General features: G+C 42.9%; 2 protein-coding genes across 2 annotated transcripts in view; both read left to right on the top strand.

Moving 5' to 3' along the window:
* The window catches only part of LOC307154479 (NLR family CARD domain-containing protein 3-like), a gene marked incomplete at its 3' end in the record, with an annotated part of 72,424 nt that extends 47,575 nt beyond the window's left edge, over positions 1 to 24,849 (top strand). The window contains exons 2-4 of the mRNA XM_079864465.1: positions 19,840 to 20,012; positions 22,704 to 22,814; positions 23,028 to 24,849. Of these exons, the coding sequence (XP_079720591.1) occupies positions 19,906 to 20,012; positions 22,704 to 22,814; positions 23,028 to 24,849 (2,040 nt within the window). The 5' untranslated portion in view covers positions 19,840 to 19,905. The remainder of the gene's footprint in view (positions 1 to 19,839; positions 20,013 to 22,703; positions 22,815 to 23,027) is intronic.
* Positions 1 to 26,022, top strand: part of LOC307154461 (protein NLRC3-like) — a 143,138-nt gene that overhangs the window by 101,472 nt on the left and 15,644 nt on the right. The window lies entirely within an intron of this gene.

Here is a 26,022-nt window from a genome sequence, read left to right as displayed (position 1 = left end):
CTCTGACCCAGACTCGGACCAAGGCATCATTGCGGCAATGGACCTCAAACAAGCTCGTCTGGAAACACCGCAAGCCTACTACGAACGTCTGCGACTCGCTTACTTCGGACCGAGGAATGAGGCATTTATGGAAGAGGACGTTAGTTTCAAAACGCTTTTCCTGCGGAATCTCCACCCCACTCAAAGTGCACACCTGGGCGTTTTAGTTTGTCCACGGACCCTGTCAATTCAACAATTACGTGACCTGGCCCACAAAGCATACGTAAAACAAACGACTGGGTCTGACAAACCTGGGAAATACCCCACAGTTTTCCCTGTCACTGCACCCTTTCCAGAACTGAATTTAGAAGGTGCACAGCCTACCAACTACGGACCCAGCAACAGACAGCCACGACCGTTCCAAGCTGGCAGAGGACAGCGTGGGCGGGGGGGAACCCGCCCAAAACCACAAAATGACCGTTTCAGGGGATCCTGGGACCGGCAGCACTTCCCCCACAACCAAAAGGGGGGGGGCAGCTGGGATGCCGACCGACACCCCAGGAGAGGCCGACCCCGATCTCCCCGAAACACAAGCCCAGAGAACCGGCAACGGGACCCCTCCCGACAAGACACCGGTAAGCTCAAGATGGAGCCCAAATCCAGCGGGAACAGTGCAGCCACGCCTGACACAACAGAACTTGTAAACATCCTGAAAGAGCTTCTCCAAAGGAAACCCCACAAGGAAGACAAAGATAAACCAGACACTGCATGACTAATCCACAGGCCTGGACCCAATGCTTCCCACACTACCAACTCCACTAACTCCAGCCAGTTGACAGCACCACAAAACACTGCTGTCACTCTACAGACTGTTAAACCTGCTGTTACATCATTGAATGACAGCTCTAATCACTCCATTCAGACGACAGCCCCACAAAACCCTGCTGTCAAACCACAAACTTTTGAACTTGCTGTTTCATTACCCAATGACAGCTCCACTCACTCCATTCAGCTGACAGCCCCACAAAACACTGCTGTCAAACCACAGACTTTTGAACCTGCTGTTACAGCAACAAACGACCGCGTCACTCACCACAGCCAGCTGACAACGCCACTCCCTGAACAGGACTGCAGCAGCTCTCACGAGAAGGTCCCAGACAGTGCGGTCTTGTTGATCTGCAACCACAACGAACCACCCCAGACTCACCCTCACTGCTTGTCAATCAATACACAAGATCCTACACCACAACTGCTGGGTAACCTAATTGAGAGAGGAGTGGCACGAAAACTGTACTTAACGATTACCTTGGAAAAGGACATCCATATCGAAGCACTGGTGGACACCGGCTCTGATCTAACGCTTATTTCTGCTCAACTGTTTGAAAAACTGAAGTGTGAAGCTCAAAGACAAAACAGAACTCTTAAATTCCACACGTGTGAGCTGAACGTACAGTCATACAGCCAGAATGACATCCAGCTAAATAATGTAGCTCCCATTCATCTGACCATCGGTCCAATGAGCATAGTCCACCCGGTATATATTTCTCCAGTAAATACTTATCAATTTCTCGTAGGCAAGGACCTGCTGGACCGCTTTGAACCATTATTAGACCTCAAGCACCTACAAGTTTGGGCGCAGGTGCGCGAACCACACCCCCTTCAGCCACACGACTCCATCGAACCAGACTGTCAAACCACAAGGTTCACGGGAGTTCCATCAGCCAGACACGAGGACAAAGTCCCCACAGCTGATCAGGGTTCAAGTTCGCTACTCTGCACATTCAGAACAACGCCAGACTCTGATAATTACCGCCCCCAAGTAAAAACTCCCCTGCAGTTGCAGGATGTGACCACAACAGACATTACCCTGGCACTATGGGCAGATAACTCAGCCATAAGTCTCTCCCTATTCAATGCAATCATTGAAAAGACTCCAGACCTGCCCTACACCTGCAAACGCACACGTTTCCCTTTGAACCCAGATCCATCCTCAATGACATCTGCCAAAGGAATCTGTGCTTTAAACTTGACATGGAATCACCGACACTTGACCCATTACTTTCTGATTCTGGAAGACCCAGCCCACGACGTTTTCATTGGTGCAGACATTTTGATTCGCCTCAAGGCTCATGTGGACATGATTAATGAAGTTGTATGGGCTCCCTTGACTTTACAGCCACCTGTTCCCATCAGCCATGACAATCTACTGTCAGGGCAGACCATTCCAGAAGTCTGCACTCTTATCAACGAACAGGGAACGGTGGTACCTGCTTACACTAAGGGGGTCGCTGTACGGCTCAACCTGCGACAAGGCCAAACCCTAAACCACACACTGGCCTTCTTCCAGCCTTCACCTGAGTGCGTGGAACTCGGACTAACCCTCGAAGCCACACCCCTCACTGAAGTGTCATCTCGGGTAGTCTACATCCTATTCAACAATTGCACGGCAACTGACATCGGCATCCCCAAAGCCTACAGACTGGGATGGCTAGTCAGTCACGCCTTTCATGACTTTGACCTGACGTTACCCGTCATAGGGCCCATTCCACCTGCACTGATACCTGAAGGGCATACTGACAACACATTGCTCACAGCACCCTTCCAATTCATTGCCATCACATCTGTCATGCCGGTGGCCAAAAACCAGGTGTGCAGAACGGAGCTGACAGAGGACAAACAGCTCACAGTGTACACAGTCTCCCACCAGCCTGTCACTGAGACTGATACACCTGCCATGCATGTCACTGAGACTGATACACCTGCCACGCCTGTCACCACCAGCTCAACTGACGACAAGCCTACGGAGGAACCGTATCCAGGGTTTGAATCCCAAGTGCAACAAATTCTACAGGATGCTGACGCACTTCAGGACAATGCCGATCGCCAAAAGCTGCGACAAGTCCTGTATAAATTCAAAGAACACTTTGCTAAAGACTCTTTAGACTGTGGTCTCACCAACCTCCACACAGTGCGCATACCCACGCACCCCAAGGCTCCTCCCACCTTTGTCAAGCAATACAAGATTCCCATTGCCTCACACGAACCAGTGCAGGAAATTATCGAATCCATGCTTGAAAAAGGTGTAATCCGAAATTGTAATTCCACCTACTCTGCACCCATCTGGCCCGTTCTCAAGCCAAACGGCAAATGGCGGCCAACAATAGACTATCGAAAACTAAATCAGCAGGTGCCGTTGTCACGATGGCCCATGACACAACTGGAGCAAGAAATACCCAGAATCAGGGGAGCCACCATCTTCTCTACACTCGATGTGGCCTCTGGATTCTGGACTATTCCAGTGCACCCAGACGACCAACACAAGTTGGCCTTCACCTTCGGCAACCGCCAATACACCTTCAACCGATGCCCATTTGGGTATGCAAACTCACCAGCTGAGTTCAACATCTTCTTAAACAAAGCCTGCCCTGACGCCAGGACGAGAGGTAACCTGATTTACGTTGACGATGTGCTCATGAAAAGCACGACGGTGGCCGACCACCTAATAGAAATTGACTATGTTCTGAACCAGTTATCTGCTGCCGGCGCCAAAATAGCTCTACACAAGGGGCAGTGGTGTCGCAAAAAGGTAAATTACGTGGGCCTGCTCATTGGACGCCATGGCATTGAACCACAATCAAACCGCATCCATGCCATCCAAAACATCAAGCCTCCCACCAACGTCTCTGAACTTCGAAGCTTTCTGGGAGTATGCAATTACTCCCGGCAATTCATCGAACACTATTCAGACATAGCCAGGCCTCTCACAGCTCTGCTGAAAAAGGACTGCCCTTTCGTCTGGTCAGACGCTCAAGAACACGCCATGAAAGAACTTAAAAGACATTTATGCTCAGCCCCTTGCCTTGCGTACCCTGATCCACAAAAAGAATTCTACCTCGACGCTGGGTTTTCAAAACAATGTCTAAGTGCTGGCCTATACCAACGGCATGACCAAGACAAAAAGGTGATCGCATATGCCAGCAAGACACTTCTCCCTCCAGAATGCAAATTCTCTGACTGTGAAAAAGCTTTGCTCTGTACGGTATGGGCCATTCAGCGCTTCTCCAACTACATTGGAGCACAGAAAGTCATCATTGAGACTTGCCACCAACCCGTCATGTTCCTTAACAGCCAACGGATAAGAGACGGTGTGGTCACCAACTCACGCATAGCTACATGGCTAATGGCTCTCCAAGGACGAAACGTCGAAGCCAGATATGCACAAAACCACAAATCCGCTCTAGGTAACGGTCTGGCGGCATGTCAAGACTGCTCTGACAACGCACCTGCTGCAACGCTAAATACACCTGAGCCCCAGCAGCCACAACTGACCTGCCACAGGTACTTTGACAAGAATGCGTGCGAAGGCATGCCCACAGCTTACGTCGACGGATGTTCCTACAACAGTGAGGGCATCCTAAAAGCTGGCGCAGGGGTACTGTGGGTAAACAACCACCCATGCCCACCCCAACACTTCAAGCTGGGCCCCCAGTCAGCACAATACGCAGAAGTAGCAGCAATTCTCATTACTCTACAAATCGCAGCAGCCCATAACCTCAAAGAACTGCTCATCTGCACAGACTCGAACTATGCCAGACTCAGTTTTGTGTGCCATCTTCCAACCTGGAAACAAAATGGTTTCACAACTGCTAACAACAAGCCTGTCAAGCATCAACACCTGTTCCAAGAATGTGTCAACATCACAACAACACACGACATTACCGTGTACTGGAAGAAGGTGAAAGGACATTCTAAACTCCCAGGCCAAGACAAAGACCTCAACGACCACACTGACGCCCTCGCAAAAGCGGGCGCCCTACACGGAGAACCGTGGGTTTCCCCAAAAGCCCCACCCACCCCAGAAGTAGCAGTGATAACCCGCAGAAAGCAAACCGCACCTGCAACAGCACCTGCGTCAGAACTTCTGTCACTTACACCACAAATTTCCAACAACGACCTTGCAGATATGCAAGCATCAGACACTGCCATACAGGCAATTAAAACGCACCTCCTCGACCCCTCCACCTCCCCTCTCACACCTTCAAATCTCACTGATGACTCCGATCTCAGACATCTATACAACTCCAGACACATGTTACGTGTGCGGGACGACATTCTTTGGTTTGTCAACGATGACACCACTTCGCTCAAACTCGTGGTACCTCGCTGTCAAAGGGGGGAAATGATAAATCACGCCCACAACGCACCATATGCTGGGCACCACGGTACCAGAGCCACGTATGAGACACTTAGACAGGTGGCATACTGGCCATGTATGCAACAGGATGTGGCAGAATATGTGAGAGAATGCCTGGTCTGCTGTCAGTTTCACCCAACAAACCTGACTCACAGAGCCCCGTTGCAACGCAGAGGAATCACGTTCCCCTGGTCAGACCTTCAAATCGACTGGGTAGGACCCCTCCCCCGGTCATCAAGAGGCAATAAGTACTTTCTCACGGTAGTGTGCCAGTTTACCAAATGGGTAGAGTGTCTGCCAGCACCCAACGACACTGCCCAAACAACGGCATATCTCCTGATGAACCACATCTTCTCCCGATTCGGCCTACCGCTCAGAGTCAACTCAGATCGAGGAACTCATTTCACCGCAGAGATCATGCAAAAGATCTGGAGAATCCTAGGGGTACAAGCCAAACTTCACATCAGCCACCATCCGATCTCATCCGGACAGGTAGAAAGGTCTAACCGAACGGTGGTCGCCATGTTGAGAAAGTATGTGTCGACCAACCAGAAAGACTGGGATGTGAAACTTCCCCTGGTGCTGATGGCCCTCAGAGCCACCCCGCAGGAATCAACACGAGTATCCCCATTCGAACTCATGACCGGGAGGCAGATGACCCTGCCATTACACCTTTTATACCAACCCGGAGACCACAACCTCGTCACCGCCTATACCACATCTCAGTACCTGGACGAGCTCCATAAACACTTGAGAACAACTTTCGCTTTCGCCCAGCAACACCTGAAAACCAGTGCTGACGGCCAGAAAGCATATTACGACCGAAAGGCATCACACCAAGAACTCAGCGTGGGCGACAAAGTCCTGTACTACAGTTTCGCCCTGCCTCCCAAACAACTGTCAAAAAAGTTTCTGCCTCACTGGACTGGCCCTCATGAAATTGTGAACAAACTCTCCCCAGTAGCGTACCAAATCCAGCTGAAACGGGGACCAAAAGAGCCAGTCCTCAAATGGGTCCACCGCAATCAGATTAAGAGATATGTGGCCACTAGCAGGAACAGACAGGAAGGGCCCAATGCAAGCTAACCTCAACCGCCGTCGTTACAGGAAAAGAAGACCAGACCCTCCAACGGGACAACCCTCGCTGACCTGTGCCTTTTCTCTTTCCCCTTGTTCGTCCACACCTCTCTCTCTCTTGCCTGTAATAGGATGCTGCTGTGGATCATCATCATGTGCTTCCCGACGACCAGAAGCCAGCCGCCACCCGACCTCATCTCTCCAGCACCGGCCTCGGGAATTGTGTTGAGAGAGCAGCCCGGATTACTTATAACGAATTGTCGAACGCACACACAGAAGGTGTACGTGCGACTCGACCCCCGAAACGTCTACCGTGCACACTACCCAAAAACAGCCGTCCTGTACAGCTGGGCGGGTGCCAGATGGACCGAAAATGCCCTCGACCACGCCGAAGCCGACATCGAACACATGCTGAACCAACTCGAGAAGATGACTCTCACCCAGGCCGAATTGAGCGGGCACAACAGGCGTCCCAAACGTTTTCTAGGAGCCCTGCTTGGAGCCGCTGCTGCCGTAGGCACACTGTTCAACATTGGCATGTCCAGCGTCAACGCAGTGAACATCGCCACGGTACGACGACATGTAGCGGAAATCCAGACGGAACTTCCACAGCTGAAAGATCAACTCACCACACAAGGCGCATCTTTGACCACCATAGGCAAGACATTAAGAGGCACAATCACCGTCCTCAACACACATAGTGTCATGATAAACAAGACCATGAACTCCATGAAACAGCTGTTCACAGTCTTCGAGAGCAACTTTGCCCAAACCCAGTTGGTCACCGCATTAATGAATGACATGCTCAGAGAAGTGAGCTCTTCCATAGACAACTTAGCCATGGGCAGGATCCCACCATATCTAATACCCCTGAGTCTGGTACAGACCGTACTGGCTTCCGCCATCACTACACCCACTGATCCTATACAAACCCATCTCGCCTACTCGCTGGGAAGTGCCATCCCACTGTATGTGGACCCGGCACAGCGAGAAGTGGCCTTCCTCCTCAACTTGCCCATTATAGAGTCGAGCCGAATCTACCGACTCAAAGACATTGTCAACATTGGATTCTGGCAACGTGACACGCAGTTCAAAGTCCGGACTCCGGACGTGGTAGCCTACCACGACAGCGACCCACAACTGTACCTAGCCCCTAACTTGCACATGTGCACCCTCACCAAAGACATACACTACCTCTGCCCTAGCAAACCCTTCCTCCGGGATAACACCGATGGGATCTGCGGCCTCCAACAGCTGGCTAGCGACGCACGTTGTCCGGCTGATGCGAAACCTCGCAACCAAGTCACCGAGACGCAAGCTGAAATCGTAGGAAACCGATGGCTCGTGAACACTCCCGTGCGGTCCGCAACACTGACTTATGACCAACACGACACTGCTACCCGTGTCAATCTGCTGAACCAAAGCATGTGGATTCAAGTCCCACGAGGAGCCATCCTTCACCTGGATGACCTGGCCTTGTACCACCTCCCAAGTGAAGAGTACCAAGCCGAACTGGAGATTCCACCTTTCTTCAGGGACCGCAACTTCACTCTAGATCCAGAACTGGAAGATTGGATTGCAAAAGGGGGGTCACAAATCATCGATATAGCCCCACTGGACTCAGCCCTTCAGGCCTTGTCTCGACAACCCATCCTGAACACTTCACCTGTGGTCCAAACCTGGACAGCGGCTGACACCGCCCTCTGTCTTACCAGCATCCTCGGACATACCCTAGCTTTGGGCTTGGCCTATATCCTGTACAGAAGAGTCAACGCAATCCGAGCTTCCACAACCAAGCTCACAGAGGCAGTCTCCGTCGGCTTCAGGAGAAACCCTCGGAAGGACGACGCCTCACCAGAGAATGCGGAAGACCTCATCGAACTAAGCCCCAATCTTAACAACCCCTTTATAGCCACCTCATCTCCCTGACCTGCCATCTGACCACTGTTACTGTGATGAGTCGACCAGGTCCATCCATGCCCTGTTCACTCATCAAGGGGGGAATGTAACGCACATCAGATGGTCAGATCACCAGCTCTATCTCTCTATATGTTAATTTACTGAAATTAGCCTGTCTTCAAATTCCCTTTTGCTCTGAGACCTAATTAAATCATTGGTGTCCTAATCCACAAACACCTCTATTGTCTTAAGATCCTTCCTTCCTGGACCCCAGACCCAACGGCGCCTACGAATGACCTAAATCATTAACTATCTATCTGAAAACAGAGATCCCTTACTGCTGACTTCTAGTTTATGGCTCCGCGAACATCCGCTGATCACCAAGAGCAATCCCCCCTGACCAATAAAAGCAATCTCAAGAGGACCCTAGGGACTCTCTGTCAGACATTCATTTACATGTAGACCCTCAGGCAACACGTAAGAAAACAACCAGACTCTGTTCGACCGCTAATCTAATCAGACCAAGTAACACGCACACACCTAGACTCTCTCACCCCGTGCTCGGGGACAAAAGTTCAACGCAGCAGGATGAACCTTCAGTGACTCTTCCAGCACACACACACAAAGAAACACACACAGATCCTACCACGTGTGAATCAAAATCATCTTGTGAAATGTTTAAAATGTATTCTCTTGATGTATGCATGATCCCTTTGTCCCAAATATTATGCCTATATAGTTTTATTGATTTGTAATCCATTTGATGTGACTATAATCGCGAAAAATCAGGCATCCGCGGGTGACTATGTCATAGAGATACCATTCGTGGTATCATTGTGTTCCATAAATCCCAACGGTGTGGAATCTTTAACCCAAAATCTCCGAAGACGCATTATTTTATTAAATCCAGTGTTATTAACGATAGGAACAAATTTAGCTTCTCCTTAACTATTAGGAAGGGGCGTGAGCCTCCACAAAACGTCAGGAGGTAGTCACAATCGCCCTTCCAGGCGATTGGGTCATGCACCTAAAAGAGGCTGGGCTTAACCCCTTCAAAATGCCGCGCTTCTCTGATCTCAGGGCACATCGCCAGAGAGAGAGAGACGACACGCCTTCTTCCATCCTTGGAAGCTTCGTTCGCGTTTATTTTCATTTTTCTTCCAAGTTTTATTTTCTTCAAACTACCTTACTTCAGTTTTGATAGTCTCCTTCAACCAACCCAAGATACCAACTTAAAGCTAAAGATCATTTTGCTGAGTTCCGCTCGCTTCAAGTCGCTATAGCAACTAGACGCTGTGATCACGTGACTCCGCTTCCGTCCAACACAGACGAGACCACACAAAGAGGGCCGATCTACAACTCAGACGTAACGTAGACCTTAAATTTCCAACCTGAAGTGCTGTTTAAAGTGTCTAATATTGCTGTGCCTATTGGGGTCTTGTTGTGACTGACTGAACTGTCTCTACCTATCTCTCATTTCTCTTTACTCACACTTACACACTCTTCGACGCACACATCTGCACCTACACACACACATACACGCCCCACCTCTTCACGTGTCTCCTAGACATAAACACACGGCCACGTGCTGCTAAAGGCGTGCTCCTACACACACACATACACACACACACACACCTCTCCTTACCACGCTCTCAGTGTACACACACAAAACCCTTTCTTAAAATTCTCTCTCTCTCTCTTATATCCTCCCTTCTTCCTTCCCCTACTCTAACCTTTTTATCTTACGTTTATTTTGTTGTATTCCCTATTTGCGATCGTATATTGTTTTGTTTATGTATATTTACTCCTGTGTGATTTAAACTAGTATATGTAACCAGTAGTTCGTTTGAATAAACTTTGTTAAATCATTTGAATTGAGATTGCCTGTTTGTTTCAATACTGAGTCCCTGAGTAGTGCAGATCTTTACCTCTTAACGCTCTACGATAAATTTGACTATTGAAAGAAATCTCAAATGGTCTAAAAACACTAAGATACTTATTTTCTTGTGGCCACAGAAAAGAAACTGTCTATCAGTGTTAAAGACGTGAGATTTCCGTTCAGATATTGTACATTTTGTGTGCTGGACATACAGTTCGTACAATAAATGAACATTCTTCAAATTACATCTAAAATTTCCCCAAATTGAACATATCATACCCGTCTATATCAGTGAGTACTACAAGTAATTGTGTAACCTCTGATATAAGCCGAGGTTTTGACCAATTCCCTATTTGGTAATTCTTTAATTCATGTAAGCAACATATGCATAGTCACATTAATGCTAATTTGAGCTAATTAATTCCCTAACATAAGTCATTGTTGTTACAATGTTTATAAGCAACTGAAAAAAGCACAAATGTCAGGGCATGTCAGAACATCTCAAGGACCCCAAAAACACCCCAGACAGCAGGGTCTGTGTAACCTGTTCTGAAATGGTTTTATTATAATATATATCGTTATCGCAAGAGGCTATATCACAATATGGATTTTAGGCCATATCGCCCATCCCTAATTGATAGCCTATAGTAGTTGATAATAACATAGGCCTACCTAATGTTGCCTACGGACGGTAACAGTACAGTAGTAACCTTTTACAGTCTATGAGTAGAACAGCTTTCTCAAGCAGTTTGTGATGCATTTTGGAAACAGGAGATGAGCCCCTGGTCTAATGCGCCACCTGGCTTGAGAAACCCGTTCTCAAAGACTTACTTTTATAGTCATTATTTGGGTAGCACACATATTCTGAATGCCTTCGGCAGAATTCAAATGAGCCATTTTAATCTAGATTAATCTAGATTAATTTCAAAATTAATCTAGATTAATCTAGATTAAAAAAAAATCATCTATGCCCACCTCTAATAAAAATATATATTTTTTGCAAGGGAGCATGCAATTTCTTCACAAACCTTCCATCAATTGGGCTATTTTATCTATCCCTTCACCATTACACTGACTCAGTTGCCAGAGTCATGCAATAAATCTGACATATGCAACCAGTTTACAGATACCATTGTGGTGACATGTTGAGTCTGTGCTTGGATTGAGGACCTGCTACCAAGATATCTTTTTGTATAAATAATAAAGCAACCACTATGATAGTGTTCTGGTTAAAATCAGTATTGCTGCTAGACTGCCAAAATTGAACACCACATGTGTGAAGAAAGGTTAGGTTTAGTTTGTGTAAATCACAAGCATTAATTGTGGGCTTATCTGAATCATTAATTTTAGGTTGTACATAGTTGATTATATTTGTATATATAGATTTCATCTAAGGCTGTGGCTGAAGTCAGTTGTAGTTCTTGTGTTTCTGCTTGTCGCTTTTTCTGTTCTCTTCATTTCTTCAGTGATTCTGCTTGTTAACAGGTTGTTGTTAACTCCATATTTAATATACACAGATTTTGTAGCTCAGATCAGGTCCAGTTCTGGTTTATTTCTTTGCCATTGGCTGACATGTGGCATTGCTATGGCCTGCTTGTGGCCCAGATCTGGCAAACAGGAGTGAGCCGCCCAAGGGCCGTCATTCCACACTGCATGTGGGCCAGATCATCTTCCCACATGTGCCAGATGTGGGCCAGATCTGGGACGTCAAAGTGTTGCTATGTGGGAAATACTGCCCATGTTTGAAGTCTCACATTTTACCTTTTTAATTTTTGTACCACAATATGTTACCAGCACTATGTCAAAAAACAACCCAGCAAATGGCTTAAAGGGTTAGTTCACCCAAAAATGAAAATTCTGTTAGTAATTACTCACCCTCATGTTGTTCCAACCCTGTAAGACATTCGTTCATCTTCGGAACACAAATTAAGATATTTCTGATTAAATCTGAGTGCTGGATCACTCCTGCATAGGCTTAAGATTGAGCCACTGCAGTCACTTGGACTATATTAATGATGTTATTAATACATTTTCTGGGCCAGCAAGTTATAATGTCTATAGAAGCCTATGGAGGAGTGAGACAGCTGATACAGGCACCATGAAAATGGCTCAGCTTTTTAGCAGCATGCATTGCTATATAACTCTGCTCTGGGGCAGTTTATGTTCTGGTAAAGAGATCTCAATCCGAAATTGGACCAATCAGCTGTGAGCAAACTTACATATGTCTGACACAATAAAATTGCCACTAGAAGGCAAGCCTGCAGCCTTTATAAAAAAAGTATAACGGCTAATGCTAACACTGATACGCAGGAAAGGAGACCAGAGGCCACTTTTTTGTATGGATGTGAATGGAGAAGAGGCTTTACTACATGAATAAACCGCTTTTGTGAGGAAACAGTTCATCATTTAATGAATCAACTGCCTGTCCACTAATTTTCAACATGTTTTACGCTAAACAATACTGTTGTTGGGAACGATATGTAGATTTTACTATGATAAAAAGGTTATTTTATAAGAGAAGGCAGAGAAGGGAATGTCGCGACAGGTAAGACTCATTTACGGCATTACCATAGTATTTAAAAGTAATATTGAGTGATATTGTATATGGTCTAAAGAGTGTAAAAAATACAGATGTTTTCTTTCTTTGGCTTTCAGGTTTTACCAGTTATGATAAGACTTGAATTGCGACGACTATTATAACTGCATGTATGCATAGGGCTGGGTGATAAAATGGTATCGGTATTTATTGACGGTACACCATTGTCGGTAATTGAATACTCTCAATATTTTCATTCAAATGCGCGCGCATCACTGGCGCGACCACCACAACGTTGCCCAACATCAAATGGCAGGCGTAATGAAAGCTGAACGAAATTGCGTTATTATATTGTGCTTCACGGACCGTTTATTAGTTTGGACCATCAATGTCAGTGAGTGCAGCGCGAGCCGATCTTGATCAAGCGACACTGTTACTACACAGCGCTAAGAGATCCAGAAAAGAAAGAATTTGAATTCGCCACAGAAGTAATAACATCGCTGCAAGATCTAGTGAGAAGCATTCACACTTCTCTGTTATTAACGGATCAAACAGCGCTGACATGGAAACCAGGAGAAACATTGTTTGTCAGCAAAATGAATCAGCAACATTCATTATTTAAAGGTCCCGTTCTATGTGATCCCATGTTTCAAACTTTAGTTAGTGTGTAATGTTGTTGTTAGAGTATAAATAATATCTGTAAAATTATAAAGCTCAAAGTTCAATGCCAAGCGAGATATTTTATTTAACAGAAGTTGACTACAAAAAACGGCTGGATGTCACAGTGTCTGGTTGCTTTTCCCCGGGTTTCCACGAGATGTCCTCCTTCCCTCACGGTGTCATCACATATGAACTTCAGTTCCCATAATCCTGTTCGCTACACCTGATTCCCATCACAGTCTCAGCTGCGTTCTATCACCTTAATTATGATTGTGTATATAGTCCTGTCCGTTTCAGTGTGTGTTGTCGAGTCCTTGTAAAATGTACGACACTTCTGTGTTCTTGTTCCCTTGCCCGTGAGATCTGTGTTTATTGTTGGACTGATTTAATGGATATCGACTCATGCCTGGATTGTTTACTCTCTTGGAATTTCCTAATTAAAACATACTGCACTTGGATCTGTCTCCTCTTGTGTGTGTCGTGACAGAAGGACTCGACCAAAACAAGATCCAGCGGTATGTTTTTTCCCCCAGCCACCGAGCGGGAGAAGAGGCTGCAGAGAGCGAACTTTCGACCCAAAGAGCCAGAGCCTCGCATGACACTCTTTGAGTGTTATGCCTTATGGGCTCGTAAGCCTGAGGAGACCATGGTGGTCAACACCCCTCCCCAGAGACAATCCTTTCAGGGAACCCGCCAAGTCATCTTCCGCGGGACACGGGGAGGTCGCGGAGGGGGAGGTAGCCAAGAGGATCGGCGCCACTGTCCATCATGGCCTCCCTTCGATCCGGAGCTGGCAGCTTTCCATCAAGGACGGCAGGGGAGGAGGGACTCTGCTCGCTCCTTCAGTGGTCTAGAGCAACCGCTGAGCCGTCCAGAGCAGCCGCTGCGCCGCTCAGAGCAACCACCGCGCCATCCAGAGCGACCGCCGCGCCGTCCAGAACAACCGCCGCGTCGTACAGAGCGACCGCCGTGCCGTCTTCCAGAGCCGGCGGTGCGTCTTCCAGAGCCGGCGGTGCGTCTTCCAGAGCCGGCGGTGCGTCTTCCAGAGCCGGTGGTGCGTCTTCCAGAGCCGGTGGTGCGTCTTCCAGAGCCGGTGGTGCGTCTTCCAGAGCCGGCGGTGCGTCTTCCAGAGCCGGTGGTGCGTCTTCCTATGCCGGTGGTGTCTGTTCCTGAACCAGTGATGTCTGTTCCTGTCCCTGAGCCGGTGGTGTCTGTTCCTGGGTCAGTGGTGTATGTTTATGAGCCAGTGGTGTATGTTTCTGAGCCGGTGGTGCCTGTTCCCGAGCCGGTGGTGTCTGTTTCCGAGCCAGTGGTGTCTGTTCCAGAGCCGGAGCCAGTGTCTGTTCCAGAGCCGGAGCCAGAGTCTGTTCCAGAGCCGGAGCCAATGTCTGTTCCAGAGCACCCAGCCGAGCATCCAGAGCACCCAGCCGAGCATCCAGAGCACCCAGCTGAGCATCCAGAGCACCCAGAGCACCCAGCTGAGCATCCAGAGCACCCAGCCGAGCATCCAGAGCACCCAGCCGAGCATCCAGAGCACCCAGCCGAGCATCCAGAGCACCCAGCCGAGCATCCAGAGCACCCAGCCGAGCATCCAGAGCACCCAGCTGAGCATCCAGAGCACCCAGAGCACCCAGCTGAGCATCCAGAGCACCCAGCAGCTGAGCAGCCCGAGCACCCAGCAGCTGACCCAGAGCCCGAGCACCCAGCAGCTGACCCAGAGTCCAAGCACCCAGCAGCTGACCCTAAACACCCAGAGTTAGCTGAGCCAGCTGTTCCAGAGCCAGACCCAGAGCGGCCAGAGCCGGACCCAGACCCTGATCGGCCGGAGCCGGACCCAGACCCTGATCGGCCGGAGCCGGACCCAGACCCTGATCGGCCGGACCCAGACCCTGATCGGCCGGAGCCGGACCCAGACCCAGACCCTCCTCTTGTGTGTGTCGTGACACTGGATTGGACTACACCCCTCTACATCCTGCTTTAATGATGTCACTAGAACCGTAACCTCCGCCCACAGGAACACAGGCGTATTGATGGCGAAATGTCAACAGACGTGGTTGATGTTTATCTATAATCGGATACCGCAAAAGTTTAATTCGAAGTTGTTAGTTAGCTCTGTCCATTTCACCACGGACTGTTTTTCTAACCTGGGACAATATCAAGCAGACTTCTCTCAGCGTTTCATACTGACGAAGGGGGCAATTTCAATTATATTCCAGCAAGCGGTAAGTAGTGATTTAATATGGAAGTAGCGTTCACTCTTCACATCGTTCGTTTCTCTTAGTAGGATGAAAATAATCTTACTTAAACTGTGATTAATATACAGAAAGCGATCAAAGAACAATCCCTTTCCAATCGCCCAAGCTATCAATCACACAGCGCGAGTTTATCTGGACACTTGCCAAAACTCGTTATGAAATCAATGACTCTGTTACACAGCACAACGAAGCTCTTACTGTATTTATATGCCTCATGTTTGCATTGGTGAAATCATTAGTGAGAGTGCAGAAACTGCGTTGCAATGATAAGATCTTTCACGCGATCAACAGACTGTTATCTGCTCAATGCTCATCATCACTGCAACCTTTTATGTGATGGGAATAGATCTAAATACTTAAAAAACTTCTCACGATTCGTTAATCCAGATAGCTGTAATAGTAAAAACGTATAATAGCTGTAATAGTAAAAGTTTTCCAGATAGTTCCACATGTAATGCCAGATATTTCATATGCAAGCATGTCAGCCAATCACAGCAGAGGGCGTTTACACTGAAGTCTCACACAGACACGCCCCTTCAAACAGAGTGTTCAAACCAGGGAATGAAATCAGGCTAGGAAATATGCCTTTTATTTCTAAATTATAACAATTTTTGATCTAAAAAACATACTAACATTATAAGGGCACCCCTGGAAACATTATTAAATAATAAAAATAATCCATGGAATGGGACCTTTAATGCAGTAACACTCACTGTAACCATGGAAGTTTGGGAGGAATAGTAAAATGCTTTCAAGTACATCACACATCTTTTTCCAGCACTTCAAAATTTAAATATTATCATATGTGATGACCAAAATTAATGTGATGACCAAAACATTTGTTCATCCTTCAAATATATTACACCCATTTATAAAACTAAAAGTTTCAAGATGTAGGGAAAACTCTTTTTAAACTTTTTAATTTAAAATAATTTCTCTTTTAATAATTTTTTTTTTTTTTTTTTAAATCAAGGAAATTTCTTTGGCATTTCTTTATTTTTGCTGTATCGAAAATGTACCTAAACTTGACACCACAATTTTGTGAACCGTTACACTCCTACTTATTACAGATGTTATCTACCTCAAAGTTTGCCTTGATTCTTCTACTTTAACACATTTTTATATTGCACACATTTTGTAACATTTTATTTAAGTTCAAGAGTTTCTTTAACACTTACTTTTTTATCTTAATATAAGACATAAAGAAGATATTTTTGTTTACATTTTATTTTTGACTGCTAAAACTAAAATAATTTGTTGTTTGCCTTAATGTGGATAAAAACAAACAAAAAACAGTGGTTTAAATTCAAACTTTTCTACTTGTCTTAAAAAAAAAGGTTATAAAAATGTAAATAATTATCGATACCGAACAATATGAAACATTATATCGTGATACTTTTTTTTAGCTATATCGCACAGCCCTATGTAGGCTATGCATATGATGCTGATATTATGCATTTTAATGGATAAAGAGAAATTTTATAATTTAATTATAAATATTATGTTATATTGTTTAATTAATAAAAAGTGAAGTGTTCTTTCTATCGCTGCCAGGTTAATCTTACATTTAGGGCCGTGGCTAGTGGGGTGAAATGTATCAGTTATATACCTGTTGTATGAATAATTCTAATATTTATATTAGTTGTATGCCTGAGATTTAAATGAAAACCACAAAAACGTGCAATTTGGTTAAATATTTTTTTTACAAATATCTGTTTCTCTTACCTCCCTAAAAATGGTTTAGTCCAATCTAAAGTATTTATTAATTATTCAGTCAGTGACAAACATCAGAAGGACCCAATAAAATTGTAAGTCCCAATCGACCGAATGATTATGTGGTCAAGATTCCTGTCGTTTTACACTATTGTAAATAGAGTTAAAAAAAGGACCGAGTTATGACGCATTGCATTATGCACCTGACCTGCTGGCTGATGATGTATTTATTACATCAAGAAAACACGAATACAACACACTGCACTTGGATGAATACATTTATAGCTTTATTTAACAATAATACGAGCTCCATTGCATCTTTATTAAAAAATAATACAATAAATGATTTTATTTTTTAAATTTGTAAGGTCAATGTTGCTGTAAGGTCAATGTCAATTTCTGTACCTGGAATCGAGGACCCCCTCGAAAATGAGATGGTTCATCTCAAGGGGTTATTCCTCTTCAATAAATAAATGTCAGTAAATTTGACTGCATTCTTGCAATTTCTAAATGTTACATTACATCTAATAAAAACTAACAAAAAGCAAGAAATTGTTAAATAATAATAAAACTTTTTTAATTTTAAAAAGAGCAAAATAATGTGTTTTTCCCATCAGTCTGTTATAATTCATAAATCAAAAAGTAAACATTTAGAAATTGCAAGAATGCAGTCAAATTTACTGACATTTATCTTTTAAACGTTTAACTTTTAAAATAAAGGTTTTACAATATCATCACCATCATGGCCGGCGCTAGCAATTTGGGTGCCCTAAGCACAAATGCTTGGCGCTGCCCCCCCAACCCCCCAACCACCCAACCACCCACCAACCAAAGGAATAACAACCATTCAGAATTTCTTAGTTAGGTTCTCTTTACTTCCAAAATAACTGCTGCAAATAAATAATTTTACATTAACAATGGCACCAAACATGAAAAGAAATAAATAATATAAAGGTTAAAATTATAAAGACCAAATACCACCACAATTACTAAAAACACAGATTTGGAACTGAACAATGTAAACACAGAAAGTCAAAAGTGCAAAAAAAGTTTAAAGTGCAAATAACAGTATAAGTATGAATTTTATGAAGTATGAATTTTAAAGTGCACATTTTAAACTGCAAATAACAATTCAAAACTCTATTTTACCTTTAAAAGAGGTCTGAGGCACAATATAATAATTCTGTATATAATTTGACAACTCTGTGAATATGAAAATATACAAACACTGAGATTGTGGGGGGGGGTTTTTTCTAATTGCAGTTTCACCAACAGATGTCGCCCTCTTGAAAATGACCGCATAGAACAACAACGAAAAAACTTATCTAAGCGGTCTAATTTGGCAAAATCACATCAAGTTCAGTTGCAGGGTTTTTCTAAAGTTCACCTTACCAAGAGGCAGATAGACATTGTATTGAAGCGAAGAAATTACAATAGGGAACGTTCTGCACTAATAGCCTATGCACACATCTGTAACGCAATAGGCTACCTAGGGGAAAATTAGCTTTATTTGTCATTCAAATATGACGATGAGGACCCCAACGATTGGCCTTCCTTTCCTTCTCAAACAAACTAACTGCATCTTTAACAGTCCAAGTTTAAAAATTTCCCGGGGGAGAAACCCCTGGACCCCCGTTAAAATAAAAGACTCAACATGCAGGGCTAAAGCCCCGGATCTTTTGCACTACTAGCGATGCCCCTGGACATGCATACACGCAAGGGCTACAAAACTAACATTTTTATTTAAAACATTGTCTTACATGCAAGCGACGCGTGAGCGTCATCCCGCTGTCTCTTCTTTTTTCTTTTTTCCGCCCCTGACTCTTGGTGCCTTTTCGAGGCCATGTCTGAGGTCGGTGTCTGCCAAATTTGACATTGATTGAGGCATAATCGAACAGACCACTGGGAGGTGGGGAAGGGGGGCACCAGAGATTCACCTTCTTCTCGACTAATTTGGTCTAGGCCTATATTACTTTTGTATTGCTTTTGTATATTAACATGCTTTAGACATATTTTATTTGTTATTTATACTAGTAGCCTATTGTGGTGATTTTTCACGACCCAGATTTTTTGGTGCCCCCCCAAGCACTTGGTGCCCTATGCGCAGTGCGTGATGTGCGTGTGCGGAGCGCCGGCCTTCTGTTATATGTGGGCCTCCATGCTCATCTAATGTACAGTATATGATATTGGTGGTGGGGGCCCACATCAATATTTTTTTCAGGGGGCCCTGAATCCTCTAGCTACGGCCCTGCTTGCAGTTTAATGATATATGACTGCTGTGTGCCTAATGATGATGATCGCTTTTTAATGAATGATGGTAAAAAATACATAGAATTTTTAATGAATTAAATATTTATTAAATTAATATTAAGTTTTAAGTGTAATATTAAATGTTGTTGTTTTTTTGTGCCCTGCATTGACTAGTACTTTGCAGGTAATAGATATTCGTTCTCTTTTTCTGAGGTAAAGCACATTCCACAGACAATGCAGTTCTACTGTACCTTTACTAGTGATATATAACACCGAATACAAAACATTTATTCACAAGATCAACTCGCTAATAATCAACATGAATTAACTTAAGCTGTAACTGACTGTCATACATTTTTTAACTGCATGCTCTGATGTCACTGCCATTACACAATAGGCTGAGGTGTGTCACGTGATCCAAGTTAGCCGTTTCGCTTGCTGAAAATTAAACACTGCCTCTGAAATGAGTTCTTCATCTCTTGGATCAAGTTGTGAGTCTGTGAAGAGTGATCAATCCATGATGACAGATCCTCCTGAATTCAGTGATGCAACACTGACCTCTGACCCCAGGTAAGACACTGGCCATTTCAGCATTGACTGATCCCTTACGGAACAAATGTCCCATATATGAATGATCAATATATTAAATGGTTTAACAGTATATTTGAAAATATACAGAATAATACATTGTGTTAATATATTACAATACGCTGATTTCATGCAGCCGTTATTTTGAAATCGAAAGCGAGGCTCCGGTGGGAAGAAAACCGGAAGTGTCGCCTTTAATCATAGGAGAGTCTTGAATGCGATGGCGTATTGTTGTGTTAAATGATGTTGTGTCAATTCTAAAACTGTACATATATTTCTTTCATAATTTAGACTATATACAGTGAAATTCATTTATAAATAAAATATATTTTTTTATATAATTCAGAAAGTAAAAAAAGAAGCAGGAATGAACTATATACATATCCTATATTGCATATTAAAGTCGGCATGAAACGGAAGTTGAGATTGTAATTTTTTCCTTGTTGTGACGTATATCCGAGTGAAACGGCTTCTGAAATTAGAAAAAAATGTAGGGCGGGGCTTGATTTCGTCCTTCGGGAATAGGATCGTTGGAGGTTGGGCGTTGCAAACAAAATGGAGGCAGATTTGAATGCCAGTTTACATTCAGTTGTGGAGGATTTCTCTCCACCGGACTCCCCACCGTTACCCTCCCATGAAGGATGTTTTATTTTATTTTATTATTCCCGCGAACCAAGATGAGTCAAGTCAAGTTATCAGCCTTATTAGACATTCTCTGTTATCAGTCAAGTTCACCCTCGAGAGCATCTCGATAGCCGCACCCTCATCGGCTCTGGCCGCACCCTTTCGCCATGGCACGTGACCGAAAGAGAAGAGAGGTCGTTTCGAGGGGGGTGAGAAGGGTAATGTATTTGATTAAAGATTATAAGGGTACATGAATTTTAAAAAAATAATGAAGTGCACAGATAAATCATTTATAATAAACACTACAATATTACATATAAAAAGAAGATTTGTCAAATTTGATTTCATGCCGACTTTAACATCCAATAGTGTAAATCGCGGCAGCAGCTTCAGGTTGGTAGTCCAAAGGCATTGTTGTTTATCTTTACTTCCGGCGTTTTTCCCACCGGAGCCTCACTTTCGATTTCAAAATGGCGGCTGCGTGAAATCAGCGTATATATTGAATAATACATAAGGAATTCCAGCTTTTCATTTATTGAAAAATATGTGACAATATATTTAGTAATATATCACATACATTTCATAATATATAGATGTATATGTGATCAGATATGGTACTGCATGTAACATATTGCAGACATATTTACTCATGCAACATAAACACAAATATATATATAGAAATTTAACTTTTGTTTTTAATTATCCTCATTATAAATTATTATTATTATTATTATTATTATTATTTCATATTTTAAAGCTAGTTCACAATAATATAATAATCAACATCTTGATATGCCACACCTGTGAGGTGGATGGATTATCTCGGCAAAGGAGAAGTGCTCACACAGATTTAGACAGATTTGTAAACAATATTTGAGAGAAATGAGCCTTTTGTGTACATAGTAAAAGTCTTAGATCTTTGAGTTCAGCTCATGGAAAACAAGGGCAAAAACAAAACTGTTGTGTTTATAATTTTGTTCAGTGTACATGCTCACTTCCATGTACTAAAGTATTTTGCAGAAAGACTATCATTGTGCCGAGGAGTGCACAGCCATTACTTTTTAAAATATAGTAATTATAGTCTTTAAAATATTTGGCCAATCATCAACCGAACCACAGGCTCTACTCTTCAGCACAATGGTGACCCCAAAAACTCACACATATCAGAAAACCTTTTAAATAAAAAAATAATAGAGCATTAAACACTTACAGATCCTCCCCCATATTAATATTAAGCAAAATGCATTAAATAACACTCAATTTTAACATTTGCTCTCCTTTAACAGTCAGAAGCAAAGCATGCTGGGAACTAGAAGTCTGTTGTAACTCATTCTGTGAATGTGTGTATATATATATGTGTGAACATACATTATTAAAATTATAAATATTTTATATTCATTAATATATAGCCATACATGTTCAATGCATATATTGCAGTATATTGAACAATATAAGCACTAGTTTCCCAGATATGGAAATGTATTATGTAATATATCACATTATATACATTTTCAGTATATTCCCATATAATTTTGTTCCATAAGGGATGCTTTTATTCAAAGTGATTTACAGAGCATTCCAGAAGGCTGAAGTGGGTGAGTGGTGATTCACAGAGAAGCAGAAAATCCATTTCCAGAACTTTCACTGTCACCGTTCCAATTTTTCCAACTTTCCCAAACAGTGGAGTCGCTTGCAGTTTCCAAGAAGTGTCTAAAAACTTCTCTTTTAGCACTTGACTAAACTAAACCCTCTTAAACCATTAGTTGTCTCTATTACTAATGTATGCATTTTTTAAATAAATGTTTTCAACATTTCTTACCTTCATCTCTTTTCTAACATGTGCTCTGTACAGTTTTGGAACATTGCATTGCAGCAGTTCTCATGTTACTGTCTCTATTAAATGAATTGCTTGTTGAATTCCTTATTTGAAAATGGCTTTGAATGAAAATCAACTGCTAAATTAATAACTATAAATCTATAATGCAGTCAAGTTATACAGGATATAATGCTCTAAAATGCTTTTTTTTTTTTTTTTTGGTCTTTTGTCAGCAACAGGGAGAAACAGAAATCTCCAGACCCCAGCGGTTTGTCTGTGAAGAGTAACAGATCCATGACGCCACCTCTTTCATTCAGTGATGATTCAGTGACCTCTGAACCTCTGTTAGTATAAACAGTCATTTGCTATTTTACTGTAGAGTATTTCACATGAATAATGACGTAAGACCCAATTAAATAACATTACATTTACTGTAAAATATGCAACATATGCACTGCACAGGGGTTCAACTTGAAGTCACTAAAACCATACCTGGTGACCTACATATTTCTGAAGGTCTTCAATAGTCATTGCCTTTTTTCCCTCCTTTTTTTCAGAAGGAAGAAGACTTATGAGCCAGACAAAACTGAAGCAGTCCTGCAAAATGGAGACCTGCAAATAATCAAAGACCAACACAAAACCAACATGAAGATCAAATATGAGAGATTATTTGAGGGAATCAAACTCCAAGAGACTCGGACCCTCCTGAACAGGATCTACACACAGCTCTACATCATAGAGGGAGAGAGTGAAGGAGTGAATGAAGAACATGAGGTTTTACAGATGGAGAAAACAGCCAGAACACAACACTCACAAGACACTCCAATCTTCTGCAATGACATCTTTAAAGCCTCTCCTGAACCAGGATGTGAGGAGAAAGACCAAATCAAGACTGTTCTTACTAAAGGCATCGCTGGAATCGGGAAAACCGTCTCTGTGCAGAAGTTCATTCTGGACTGGGCCGAGGGAAAAGCCAATCAGGATGTAGATTTCATGTTTGTGCTTCCATTTCGAGAGCTGAACTTGATCCGAGATAATCAGTACAGTCTTCACAGACTTCTGCTGGACTTTCATCCTGAACTTCAAGATCTGGACTCAAAGATTTATGAGGAGTGTAAAGTTGTGTTCATCTTTGATGGTCTGGATGAAAGCAGAATCACACTGATGTTTTCAGACGCTCAGAAAGTTTCTGATGTGACTAAGACTTCATCAGTGGGTGTGTTGATGTCAAACCTCATTAAAGGAGATCTGCTTCCCTCTGCTCTCATCTGGATCACCTCCAGACCAGCAGCAGCCAATCAGATCCCCTCCAAATACATCAACCGTCTGACTGAGATTCAGGGATTCAATGAGCCTCAGAAGGAGGAATATTTCAGGAAGAGAATCAGAGACGAGCATCAAGCCAGCAGAATCATCTCACACATCAGAAGAGCAAGAAGCCTCAACATCATGTGTCACATACCCGTCTTCTGCTGGATCTCATCCACTGTGCTTCAGAAGCTCCTGGAAGAAGATCGGAGTGCAGAAATCCCTCAAACTCTGACTGAAATGTACATCCACTTCCTGCTGATTCAGATCAACATGAGGAATCAAAAGTATGAAGAGAGAGATCCAGAGAAACTCCTGCAGTCCAACAGAGAAGTGATTGTGAAACTTGCTGAAGTGGCTTTCAAACAGCTGATGAAGGGCAATGTGATGTTCTATGAGGAGGACCTGATTGAGAGCAGCATAGACGTCACTGACGCCTCAGTGTATTCTGGGATTTGCACTGAGATCTTTAAGGAGGAATCTGTGATTCATCAGAGGAAAGTCTACAGCTTCATTCATCTGAGCGTCCAGGAGTTTCTCGCTGCTTTGTATGTGTATTACTACCACATAAGCAGTAATACAGAAGTGTGTTTAGATTCACTGCATAATTTACAGAAAAGAGCAGTAGACAAAACCCTTGAGAGTGAGAACGGACACCTGGATCTGTTCCTGCGGTTCCTGCTGGGTGTCTCACTGGAGTCCAATCAGAGACTCTTACAGGATCTACTGACACACACAGAGAACAGCTCAGAGAGCATCAGGAGAACCACACAGTACATTAAAGAGAAGATCAAAGACGGACATGGACTCTCCGCTGAAAGATCCATCAATCTGTTCCTCTGTCTGCTGGAAGTCAAAGACCAGACTCTGTCCAGAGAGATTCAGGAGTTTGTGAAATCAGACAAACTCTCAGAGAAGAAACTCTCTCCTGCTCACTGCTCAACAATCGCCTACATGCTTCAGATGTCAGAGGAGGTGCTGGATGAGCTGGACCTCAAGAAATACAACACATCAGATGAGGGCAGAAGAAGACTGATACCAGCTGTAATCAACTGCAGTAAAGCTCTGTGAGTGTTTAATCATGTCTTCTTTTTAAATGATCTTGCATTTTCTGTTGTTGTTGATCACAGTAATTTATCCTGATTTTGTTTTGCTGAATTTTTTTCTTAATGTCTGACTTATTTAAAAAAAAAATGAAGCAGATATTTTTGAAATGGCATTTGTGGAATGAAGATAAAACAATTTATTTCCATCTGTTCTGCTCTTTTTCAGTCTTGCTGGCTGTAATCTCACTGCCCAGGATTGTGAATATGTGTCATTAGCTCTACAATCCTCAAACTGTGTCCTGAGAGAGCTGGATCTGAGTAACAATGACCTGCAGGATTCAGGAGTGGAGCTGCTCTCTGATGGACTAATGAATCCACACTGTCAGCTGGAGATACTGAGGTTTGAGTTGATTTATGATTATTTAATATTTAGAATTCTATACTTTAAATAATGTTTAAAAAAAAAAAAAAAAAACAAAAAAAAAAACAACATGCACACTGACACAGAAACTAGGAGAGGTGTGGTATGTGTTGGGTGTGTCACATGTATTGGGTGTGTGTGTGTCACACGTGTGTTTATTGTTATTGTTATTATCATTATCATTATCATTATTATTATTATTATTATTACTATTATTATTATTACTACTACTTTAACTATTATTGATATCACTGTCGCCAATCGCAAAGTGTTATCATCATCGCCATCTTTGGCATTACTATCATTAGCATTACTATTATTATTATTGTTTTTTTATTATTACTATTGTTGTTATTATTATTATTATTATTATTATTATTGTTATTATATTATTATTGATATAACTATTGCAATTGTACTGTCAATACAAAATATTATCATCATCGCCATATTTAGTATTACTATTATTACTGTTATTACTGTTGCTATTATTATTGATATAAATGTTGTTGTTATTATTATTATTATTATTATTGTTATTATTGATTTTATCAATATCATCATCTCTTTTTTGTGTGTTAGTATGAGTACCAATACTGTTATTATCACTATTATCAATGTTATATATTATTATTATTATTATTATTATTATTATTATTATTGATATTACTATTGCCGTCAACACAACTTATCACCATCCTTAGTATCATTATTGTATTATTACTGTTATTGTTATCACTGATATTACTGTTACCGTCACCACAAAATATTATTATC

This window comes from Squalius cephalus, assembly GCF_949319135.1.
Source record: "Squalius cephalus genome assembly, chromosome: 2".
Classification (NCBI taxonomy): Eukaryota; Metazoa; Chordata; class Actinopteri; order Cypriniformes; family Leuciscidae; genus Squalius; species Squalius cephalus.
Note: the sequence above shows the minus strand (reverse complement) of the source record. Positions and strands in the feature narration are given on the sequence as shown.